The following is a 12,422-nucleotide window of genomic DNA, read 5'->3' as shown; positions in this document are numbered from 1 at the left end:
GATACTACAACAGAAACTGAGGAAATTCAAAAAATCATCAGATCCTACTACAAAAGCCTGTACTCAACACAACTGGAGAATCTGGAGGAAATGGACAATTTCTTAGACAGATACCAAATACCAAAATTAAATCAGGATCACACAGGACCAGATGGTTTTAGTGCAGAATTCTATCAGACCTTCAAAGAAGACTTAACACCAATACTCTTTAAACTATTCCACCAAATAGAAATAGAAGGAACACTATCCAACTCCTTCTACAAAACCACAATTACGCTGATAAAGTCACACAAAGATCCAACTAAGAAAGAGAATTTCAGGCCGATTTCCCTTATGAGTATTGATGCGAAAATACTCAATAAAATTCTTGCCCACTGAATCTAAGAACACATCAAAACGATCATCCACCATGATCAAGTAGGCTTCATCCCAGGGATGCAGGGATGGTTCAATATACGGAAGTCCATCAATACTATCCACTACATAAACAAACTCAAAGAAAAAACCATATGATCATTTCATTAGATGCTGAAAAAGCATTTGACAAAATTCAGCATCCTTTCATGCTAAAAGTCTTGGAAAGGACAGGAATTCAAGGCCCATATCTAAACATAGTAAAAGCAATATACAGCAAACCAGTAGCCAACATCAAACTAAATGGAGAGAAACTTGAAGCAATCCCACTAAAATCAAGGACTAGACAAGGCTGCCCCCTCTCTCCATATCTTTTCAATATTGTACTTGAGGTACTAGCTAGAGCAATTAGACAACATAAGGAGGTCAAAGGGATACAAATTGAAAAGGAAGAAGTCAAATCATCACTATTTGCAGATGATATGATAGTATACTTAAGTGACCCAAAAAAACTACTAGAGAACTCCTACAGCTGATAAACAACTTCAGCAAAGTGGCTGGTTATAAAATCAACTCAAGCAAATCAATAGCCTTTATATACTCAAAAGATAAGCAAACTGATAAAGAAATTAGGGAAATGACATCCTTCGCAATAGCCACAAACAGCATAAAGTATCTTGGAGGTGACTAACCAAACAAGTGAAAGACCTGTATGACAAGAACTTCAGATCTCTAAAGAAGGAAATCGAAGATCTCAGAAAATGGAAAAATCTGCCATGCTCATGGATTGGCAGGATTAATATAGTTAAAATGGCCATCTTGCCAAAGGCAGTCTGCAAATTCAATGCAATCCCCATCAAAATCCCAACTCAGTTCTTCATAGAGCTAGAAAGAGCAATTCTCAAATTCATCTGGAATAACAAAAATCCCAGGATAGCTAAAACTATTCTCAACAGTAAAAGAACTCCTGGGGGATTCAGTATCCCAGACCTCAAACTTTACTACAGAGCAATAGTGATAAAAACTGCATGGTATTGGTACAATGTCAGGTAAGCGGATCAGTGGAATAGGATTGAAGACCCAGAAACGAACCCACACACCTATGGTCACTTGATCTTCGACAAAGGAGCTGAAAGCATCCAGTGGAAAAAAGATAGCCTTTTCAACAAATGGTGCTGGTTCAATTGGAGGTCAGCATGCAGAAGAATGCGAATCGATCCATTCTTAGCTCCTTGTACTAAGCTCAACTCCAAATGGATCAAGGGCCTCCACATAAAACCTGACACACTGAAACTAATAGAAAAGAAACTGGGGAAGACCCTTGAGGACATGGACACAGGGGAAAAGTTCCTGAATAGAACACCAATAGCTTATGCTCTAAGATCAAGAATTGACAAATGGGACCTCATAAAACTACAAAGTTTCTGTAAGGCAAAAGACACTGTCAGAAGGACAAAACATCAACCAGCAGATTGGGAAAGGATCTTCACTAACCCTAAATCTGACAGAGGGCTAATATCTAATATATACAAAGAACTCAAGAAGGTAGAACCCAGAGAACCAAATAACCCCATTAAAAAGTGGAGTACAGAGCTAAAGAATTTTCACAAGAACTTCGGAGGGCTGAGGAGCACCTTAAGAAATGTTCAGCAAAAAAAAAAGAAAGAAAGAAAGAAATGTTCAGCATCATTAATCATTAGGGAAATGCAAATCAAAACAACCCTGAGATTTCACCTTACACCAGTCAGAATGGCTAAGGTCAAAAAATCAGGAGACAGCAGGTGTTGGCGAGGATGTGGAGAAAGAGGAACACTCCTCCACTGCTGGTGGGATTGCATGATGGTGCAACCACTCTGGAAATCAGTCTGGCGGTTCCTCAGAAATCTGGGCATGACACTTCCGGAGGACCCTGCTATACCACTCCTGGGCATATACCCAGAGGATTCCCCAGCATGCAGTAAGGACACATGCTCCACAATGTTCATAGCAGCCCTATTTGTAGTAGCCAGAAGCTGGAAAGAACCCAGATATCCCTCAACGGAGGAATGGATACAAAAAATGTGGTATATTTGCACAGTGGAGTACTATTCAGCCATTAGAAACAATGAATTCATGAAATTCGTAGACAAATGGATGGAGCTGGAGAACATCATACTAAGTGAGGTAACCCAGTCTCAAAACATTAATCATGGTATGCACTCACTGATAAATGGATATTAGCCTAGAAACTTTGAATACCCAAGACATAATCCACATATCAAATGATATCCAAGAAGAATGGAGGAGTGGCCCCTGGTTCTGGAAAGGCTCAGTGCAGCAGTATAGGGGAATTCCAGAACAGGGAAGCGGGAAGGAGTAGATGGGGGAACAGAGGGAGGAAAGAGGGCTTCTGGGACTTTTGGGGAGTGGGGGAAATCACTTGAAATGTAAATAAAGAAAAGGGGAAATCACTTGAAATGTAAATAAAGAATATATTGAATAAAAAACATAACAAGAACTTTCATTTTAATTACATTCTGGAGACATGTGGGGTTTGGTACAGTGGCAAAACACCTTTCTCCTGATACATGAAAATCCTCCAATAAGATTCCCTGGAGTGGGTTTCTTCTTCATTGTTCATTCACCCCAAAAGCATTTCTTGATGCCTTACTGTAGACCTCAGATTCTATGTCTACTGTTGATACAGTGATGGCTCCTACTTCCATAGAGCTTACACTATAATTAAAGAAATTACAATAAATAAGGAAACAAACAAAAATAACTATTGCATTAGATTACAATGTGAGAAAAGGAAATAAAACATTTTGAGAATTCACTAATTGAAACAAATATGTCTGTTTTCTCTGATAGAAACCTTTTGCATAAAGAAAATGATGAAAGTGGAGGAACAAACTCCAAAGTTATCAAAGGAAGCCTCTCAGACAGAGTAATATTTAAGGTGAAACCTGAAGAATAAAAATGAGCTTAGCAAGTGAAAAGCCAGAGAAGGAACTTCCTAAGTAGTCAGAACAGCAGGTGGGAACCAGAAGAGCAAAATAAACTTGGGCCCAGAGACCACACAATATTAGGCAGGGTCCAGATAATCCAGAGCCTTGCATGTCGTGAAAAGACGTAGAGCACCACTAGAGACTCTTCTCTACGGAGTTATATGGTCCTTCTTGTGATCAGACAGGTCCAGTGCCAACACTGGTCATTCTAGTCTCAGAGCTACAAAAATCAAGTGAGAAAGGTGCCCTTTCCACCTCTGCTTTGTTAACACAGATCTTGTGAACTCTGCCCCTTTTTAGGCTCCTGATCTTTCCTATGTGAGTAAACACTCATGGCAACTCATATAAGCATCTCTGTCTTTAATACAGCATGACATTAACTTTCAGCCAATGTGTCTTAGACAAATTGAGACCTAATCCTACACATAAGCCTCATCCCAGTGACCTATGTAACTTTAGGAACTAAGTATAGGATTCTATTAGATTTTGAAGCTCTATAGTTCAAACTCAGTGTAGTGCTTAGATAGATATAAAAATGTCACATAATCAGTATGGAATCTGATATAATTCTTTGATTCTTCTGCAGAGATTAATTCTACAGACAATATTGTTTGCTTCAGTTAAAATTAAATTTGAGCATACACCAGTGTATCTCCGTTTTAATTCTTTCTCCCTACATATTGAGACTTTGTTTCCAGCTTATATTTAGAAGATAAGACTTTAAAGTAAGAAAACTATTTCTACACAGTGATAAAAATCTCATTTTACAACAAGATTTGGGTTCTTCTCACTTCCATAAGCCCTTAGATTTGAAACTAGAAAAATCTCGAGATTTTCCCTTTACAATTATAACTAAGCTTTTGGCATCTCCCTGCTTCATGCCTTCTTAGCATTTTCCAGGACTTCAGCAGTGAGAGGTCTTCAAGATCACATTGCCTTTCTTTACTGATGTTATCTTTGTGTTAGATCCACTTCAGTGAGCCATCGCCATAAGAGAGGTGTAAACTATTGGTTAACCTGACATTCAGAACATCCTGACAGAAAAAGCTGTTTTATGTTTTAATCATTCTGTAACATATGTCAAGTATCCCTTATCCAAAATGCTTAAAACCAGATCAAATTTTTGGTCATTTCAGATTTCTGTCTTTGATTAAGGATATGCAGTTTGTAGCTAAAAATCATAAATATTTAAAAATCATAGTAAATATATATTTTTCATAGGTATACATATTGATTACAGGAGAAAAACTCCCAAAAATATGAATTTGCTTGTTCAATTTACTGTTTATTTGATTGTTTGAGTTGCATCATCCCATAATAAAGGAAATCAATCCTTCTGATAAAATATTCTCTTATTCTATCTACCTTTAAGATTGCAGTTCAGGTTTAGGCTTTTTTGAAGTGTCTGTGTTTGGAGTGCATGTCCCTGTTCATGTGGGAGTAAGAAGCTGGTATCACCTGTCTTCAGGTACACTCCACTGGCTTTGTTCTATTTTAGGCAAGGTCTCTCACTGAATGTAAAGTTCATCTGTTTGTCTAAACCAGCTAACCAATTAGCTCCAGGGATTCAATCGCCTTCTTTTCCTTAGCTCCGGGGTTATAAACGCATACCATAGCACCCGACTTCTACCTGGGTCCTGGGGGTTCAGGCTAAGGTCCTCATCTTATGCAGCAGGCACCTTGATAACTTCATTGCCCAAGCCTTAGTTCTTTTTAATATAATTAAAATTCATATTGAAAAGTTAATTTTTAGAAAATTATATCAAAGATGCCATTGACCATGTTTTGTTGTGCATATTATCTTCCATTGGATATACTTTAAATGTAATAATAATATGTATTTTCTTTTATATCGTAAATACATACTTTCATAATTTTGCAAATTTTATGTTATTTACTATTTTAGTATCTATATAATCTGGCATCATACATGCTACCAAGAGTGCAAGAGTGTGATTATGTGTGTGATATGAATTATTTCTTTAAAATAAATTTCTTAAATAGACTCTTAAGGTCAAAGTGGCATTTAATAAGTATTACTATTTATTTGCCTACAAGTTGAACAGTAATTCTACCACTAAAACTGAGACCACTAAAGCCACCTCCCCAGCCTTTATCTAGTGTTTTTAGATAGCATTGAAATTTAAGCATCACTTTCAAATATGTAATGTACAATCTGCTAAGATAAATTCTTTACCTCTGTTTATGAAGATATATTATGGCTATATTAATAACAAAATAGACTCAAGCTGGAGCCTGCTTCCTGACTCTGCAGAGGACCCAGGTTCACTTCCCAGCACTTATATCAGACAGCTCAAAACCACCTTTAACTGCAACTCCAGGGGATCTGATACACGCTGGCCTCCGAGGACAACTTCTCATGCAGTACATGAGCTCATTTGGGCACACATACATAGACATATTTTAATACTAGTTCTAGAATTATTTTTGGAGCTTTATTTTTTAATCTAAAAAAATAATGGTAGACTTTATTATCACATACTATATAACAATCAAACAGTTTAACAAGAACACAGAAACAGAGTTTGTTAAATAGAACAAACTCTGTAATTCTGAAATGGACCCAATATAAGTAACAAAATAAGCATATCAGATTAGTGATAATTTAAACTGTCAAAGGAATAAGTTGTTAACTTCAGAGAGAGGAAAAATGGATGTTTGTATATCACAGTTGAAAATAAAAGCATAGCTAAAAACATCACATAAGTATTTTGCCTTTTAAAAGATAAAAAACTGTATACATCATCTATATATTCATACATCTATATGTAATAAGTAGACATGACAGGCATAACAGGACTAGTGCAGTAAATGTTATATTAAAAAAAAGTGTCACCAACTAAGGGGCTTACTGTTCTTGTTTTTTGGTTTCTTTAGAACTAAACAAGCCTGTTCACTTTGCATTGCTTTTCTCTGGGACTAATTTTCAACTTACATTCTGCTTCAACTATATTGGTTATTAAATATTAAATGTACTTAATGGTTAGTAAGGAGCTATCAGATTGCTCAGTGGTAACTGAGTCTCTTCTGAAGAACTCTACCTCCCTTTCCCCACATCCAGCATTACAAGATTTATCTCCCCAGGTCCAAAAGCATTCTTAGGACCCTTTCATTTCTCTTAACATCCCTGCTGATCACTGGTTTAACAATTTTATAGGACTGCCCTGATTTTCTTACTGTTGTAAATGAGTCATTTGTATTTTATTATTAGTGTGTTCTGCCCTCTGTGGTGTCTGATGGCTCTAGCATACCTGCATTATTTATTTGTGGAACCCACTTTGAGAATTTTGTTATTTCCAGAAAAGCCCAAATACCATCATTCTGTAACTCTGTCTTAAACTGTCTTTCCTGTTTCTCTCAAAGATGACAGTGTGAACTAAGTTCTGTTGTCTCTTGTTGTTCCTTCCAGTTCGCTTTGCACCTTACAGACCTCCAGACATCTCCCTGAAGCCCCTACTCTTTGAAGTGCCCAGCATTACCACAGAGTCAGTGTTTGTTGGCCGAGATTGGGTATTCCATGAGATTGATGCCCAGCTTCAGAGTTCCAATGCCAATGTGAACCAAGGAGTAGTAATTGTGGGAAACATTGGGTTCGGAAAAACTGCCATCATCTCCAGACTGGTGGCCCTCAGCTGCCACGGTACACGGATGAGACAGATCGCCTCCGACAGCCCACACGCCTCCCCCAAACGTATGTATGCCTTCTTACAAACAAACAAAATCTGCCTAATTTGTGTCCCTAAAATATTTTCTGACAGTTTTATATTAGGCCACATACACTTTTATTCCTAATCTGTGAAGCCTGCACCATGTGAGGACCTTAGTGCAGAGAAGGATCATAATACTCTGCATATCTAACCCACACATTCAGCGGTCACCAGAAGCATATCAGGAGAGACTTTCTATGGAATAAATTTATGATGCTTACCTGTTGGCTATGTGGCTGGTTTATCTTTTGCACAGTGACTCCAGCAATTCCTGTAGCATCATTTGTACCAGTTACTCAGCCTGTGTCCACTTCTTATTAAGTGACAACACGGTCTGTGGCATTCCTTTCTTTGCAACCAATGTCAGTGCCACACAGCTTAAACCTGAGTTCAGCTATATCTTAGAAAGTTTTTCTTTCTGCTTCCTTGTAGAAAGTTGCAGAGTTCTCCTGTGTAGTCACCACTGCAATCTTGATAACTTGTTAGTAAAATACTCACATAGTATTGTGTGTCCCATAGTCTTTAAGTGCTTCACAAATATTAATTTATTCAATCATTTATCAACTCAGCGAAGTAGATCCTGTTGTCTTCATTTCACAGGTAAGTGATTCAAGACTCCCCAGATTTTTTACAGCCTCAAATAGGAAAGCAAAGGAGCCTATTTTAGAACCAATTCCTAGACTGACTTTTCTTATGGTAAAACTTAGAGGAAAGAAAATAAATGGCTGTGTGAAAGTTCTTCCTGTATAAACCAGTCTTCCTCTCCTTGATCATCTTAGGAGAAGAGAAAAGGAAGGTTTTGTTCTACTGGTCTAAATTAGAAATATAGCCCACCACACATTTCAAACAACTAAAGTGTGAGACCATAGTAATCTCAGGGTCTAGAAACCTAACAGGAACTCACTGAATGCCAACCAAACATCTTCCTTTTGAAATTGCTTGACAGGTTCTATATCAAAAAAAATGATTGTAACTTAAGAATAGCTAATATAGCCAGGCAGTGGTGGCGCACGCCTGTAATCCCAGCACTCTGGGAGGCAGAGGCAGGCGGATTTCTGAGTTCAAGGCCAGCCTGGTCTACAGAGTGAGTTCCAGGACAGCTGGAGTGACACAGAGAAACACTATCTCAAAAAAAAACCAAAAAGAAAAAAAAAAAGAATAGCTAATATGTAAAAGGAGTTGGTACCCAAGAAGAAAACTTACTGAGTACAGTTATAAGGTGCACTCTTATACCTTGTTCATGTTCCTAACTGAAGTACTTCTAAGGTAAACATAGACATGTCCTGTGTGAGCCGAGGACTCGGGACTGCGCCACAGTGTGTAAGTTACCATGTGGCACATTGTGACCTTCAGTTTGCTTTAACTCTCTGGATCTCAGTTCTGCCATCTGCAAAATGAAGTGTGACTAGCTGATTGTTGAGAATGGTTTTAGGGATAAGAATGTAGCTTGGTGACAGCACTTGCTCAGCATGCCTGAAAGGGAGTTCAGTTCTTTATAGAAGAATTACAGTGATAATGAAGAGGAGGAGTCTTAAAATAGCATCTGTGCTGAGAGGTTGACTCAAAGAGTATATCTTCATGGTTTGCAGTGAATTTCCACACCTATTCCAGTATTTTCTTTCAAATGCTTAATGATATATCACACCATAGTACTGCTTATCTGAGAAGTCCAGGAGTTAAGCTGCTTGAGTATGCCAGAAAGAAAACTGGCTAACACTTTCTCTGACTCCTCAGTATATCAGTGTGGAAGATAGCAGTGGCAGGATCATGCCTGACAGAAGATAAATCCCAGAGCTGAGGATAGCTGCTTTGTCTAAAAGCAAAGTATCTGAGGGCTGCACATAAGCCTGGGAGAGCAAAAATAAATAGAAAGCCCTCTGACTACTCGCCAAAGCAGATTTTCCAAATATAATTAGTTATTATTCTTTAATACTGTTGCCTTTTATCTCTTGGGAATATCTAAAAACAATGATAATCTCCATTGTTGTTGCTCAGATCTGGCCCTTTAGTTAACTTCCAAGACTAGAAAAAGGAATAGGAGAATATAGAATAGACAGCATTATCTTTCAGAGCTGCAAAGAACCAGCATTGCCTTATACAAAATTTTCTTTGTAATCAGTTGGTGATAAACTACCTTCTGCCTCTGCCATCCTCAACAAACCTGTATTTCTTAAAGACGAGTCAAGGATATTTTACTGACAGAATGCAAGCTGTTCTCTTCTTCTCTTTTGTTTACACACACACACACACACACACACACGCTAATTTCAGATGAATATATCATATCTCCTTGAGCTAGAGTTGTGGATGGCTGTGGTCTGCCATGTGGGTGCTAGGAATTGATCCTGGGTCATGGGCCCTCAGTCCTGAGTCCTTTGTCAGACCAAGTCTCTTACCCACGTACCCATCTCTCCAGCCTACAAGCTATTCTTCAGCACGAATCTGTTACTGTATGAGCTAATACTACAAACACTGCCTAAAGCAGCGGAAGTTTTTTGATTAAGGAATAAGAAGGTCAGAGGTTTGGCCTACTTTTCTACAGATTAATTTATATTAAACTTGAGTAGGTTTACTTGGAATCCCACTGGCTTTCTAATGATACCATGATACAGTTGTAGCAATAATGAAAAACCGCAAAGTTGCAGTTTTCTACTTATCTCTATGTATCATCTGTTGTTCTTTCTTCTCCACACTGAACAATACTGCTGCAAAAGATGTGAGTTGAGGCTGCAGCCCTTGACTGCATAGCTCTCTTCCCTCACAGCCTGCCCCCTCCTTGTCATTCCCCTTAGAAGGTAGAGAAAAACTGCGAAGGCAGACACTAACCTGTCATCCTGCTTTCCGCCTACTCTCACAGATATGACTCTCCCATCATTCTCTGCTTTCATCACCCCCCCCAAACACACACAAAGAACAAAAACATTTTGTGAAAATAGACCTGTTGTATAATTCAGATATTATTGCACCCGTTACAGGTAGACTGGTATGATAAGTAGGGAAGTTCTGTCTGATACATGACTGTATTTCCATCACTGGAGGTCCCAATGTAGTTACCTGGATTTGACATTTGTCAGCAGCTGCCAAACCTCCAAACAGCTGCTAAATTAAGTGATCCCTGCTCTGCTCCTTTCTGAAGTCTATTTTGCTAGTTTGTTGAGTACACTGAATTGTGCTTATCTCTTAACTTTTATTTCTACTGTTCTCTGAATGCCAAACAGAAAGTAAGCCACTCAGACAAAAAAAGGAGGGCCTCTTCAAAAGACAGTAGCCAGAAGACAGACGATTTACACAGTAATTACTCAAAAATGAAATTCCACACAAAGGAGCATAGATGTGTGGACAAGAGTAAACCAATATATGTAATAGTCACTAAACTTTAACTCAACTCGAAGTGTCACACATTTCTTCAGACCTGCCTCACTGCCATCTCTTGTACCCTCATCCTTGCAATTATTGCAGTGTGATCAAAAAAAATCTATTCCATCACAGGTAAATGGAAGAAATCTCAGTTTATTTTTACTGATACAAAATTAAATGCTAACTGCTTCCTTCTATTCCTTCTTTTTGATAGCTGTTGTTTACCCAATAACTTTAAATAGGTTTTTGCTTGTGGGGGGGCGGCACAGAAAGCTGAAGCAGGACAATTGCTGTAGGTTCTGTGTGAGCCCATGCTGTGTGTATAATAAAATCTGCTAACATGGTAATGCTCTATCTCAAAGTAAGATGCTCAGTTATTGCATTTTAATACATTCAAAAGTTGTATCACAGTCACCATAACTCAGTTTTAGAATATTGACCCCACTAGAAGAAACTTGTGTCTCTCAGTAGTAAATCTATGCTTTCCTTCAAACTCCCTATTTTCTGCCCCAGAAAGCCCCTCCCTTACTTATCCATATGGCTTTCTCCATCTGAGCATTTTATATAAATAGAAACACATATTTGAATTTTGGGACCTAATGTAGTATCAGCTGTGTTGTAGCATGTATGTATATCTCATTTTCTTTCATTGTCAAGTAGCAGTCCATTGTATGAAGATAGCACGTTTCATCTATTCATTAAGTGATGCACATCTGACTTGCTTTTACTTTGTGTTCTTTTATTATTATTATTATCCGATATATTTTATTTACATTTCAAATGATCTCCCCTTTCCTGGCTCCCCACTCCCCAAAAGTCCCATAAGCCCTCTTCCCTCTCTCTGTTCCCCCATCCACCCCTTCCCACTTCCCTGTTCTGGTATTCCCCGACACTGCTGCACTGAGCCTTTCCAGAACCAGAGGCCACTCCTCCATTCTTCTTGGACATCATTTGATATGTGGATTATGGTTTGGGTATTCCAAATTTCTAGGCTAATATCCGCTTATCAGTGAGTGCATACCATGATTGATCTTTTGAGACTGGGTATAATGTTCTCACTTAGTATAATGTTCTCCAGCTCCATCCATTTGTCTAAGAATGTCATGAATTCATTGTTTCTAATGGCTGAATAGTACTCCATTGTGTATAAATACCACATTTTTTTTTATCCATTCCTCTGTTGAGGGACATCTGGGTTCTTTCCAGCTTCTGGCTATTACAAATGGGGCTGCTATGAACATAGCGGAGCATGTATCCTTATTACATGCTGGGGAATCCTCTGGGTATATGCCCAGGAATGGTATAGGCAGGGTCCTCCGGAAGTGACGTGCCAGTTTTCTGAGGAACCACCAGATTGATTTCCAGAGTGCTTGTACCAACTTGCAACCCCACCAGCACTGTAGGAGTGTTCCTCTTTCTCCACATCCTCGCCAACAACTGCTGTCTCCTGAGATTTTAATCTTAGCCATTCTGACTGGTGTAAGGTGAAATCTCAGGGTTGTTTTGATTTCCTAATGACTAATGATGTTGAACATTTTTTAAGATGCTTCTCAGCCATTCTTTGCTTAGCTCTGTACCCCATTTTTAATAGGGTTATTTGGTTTTCTGGGGTCTAAATTCTTGAGTTCTTTGTATATATTGGATATTAGCCCTCTGTCAAATGTAGAGTTGGTGAATATCTTTTCCCAATTTGATGGTTGCCGATTTGTCCTTTTAATGGTGTCCTTTGCCTTACAGAAACTTTGTGATTTTAAGAGGTCCCATTTGTCAATTCTTTTTTTTTAAATATATTTTTTAAGATTTTTATTTATTTATTATTTGTAAGTACACTGTAGCTGTCCTCAGATATATCAGAAGAGGGCATCAGATCTTATTACGGATGGTTGTGAGCCACCATGTGGTTGCTGGGATTTGAACTCGGGACCTTTGGAAGAGCAGTCGGTGCTCCCACCCACTGAGCCACCTCTCCAGCCCCCATTTGTCAATTCTTGATCTT

At 38.4% G+C, this 12,422-nt stretch overlaps 1 protein-coding gene across 3 annotated transcripts in view; it reads left to right on the top strand.

The window, feature by feature from the left end:
* Positions 1-12,422, top strand: part of Tanc2 (tetratricopeptide repeat, ankyrin repeat and coiled-coil containing 2) — a 347,779-nt gene that overhangs the window by 250,232 nt on the left and 85,125 nt on the right. For all 3 annotated transcript variants that reach the window (XM_052195688.1, XM_052195690.1, XM_052195689.1), the window contains one exon: positions 6,772-7,053. In XM_052195688.1, the coding sequence (XP_052051648.1) occupies positions 6,772-7,053 (282 nt within the window). The remainder of the gene's footprint in view (positions 1-6,771; positions 7,054-12,422) is intronic.

Source organism: Apodemus sylvaticus, chromosome 10, assembly GCF_947179515.1.
Source record: "Apodemus sylvaticus chromosome 10, mApoSyl1.1, whole genome shotgun sequence".
NCBI lineage: Eukaryota > Metazoa > Chordata > Mammalia > Rodentia > Muridae > Apodemus > Apodemus sylvaticus.
This window is presented reverse-complemented; position numbering and strand designations above follow the sequence as displayed.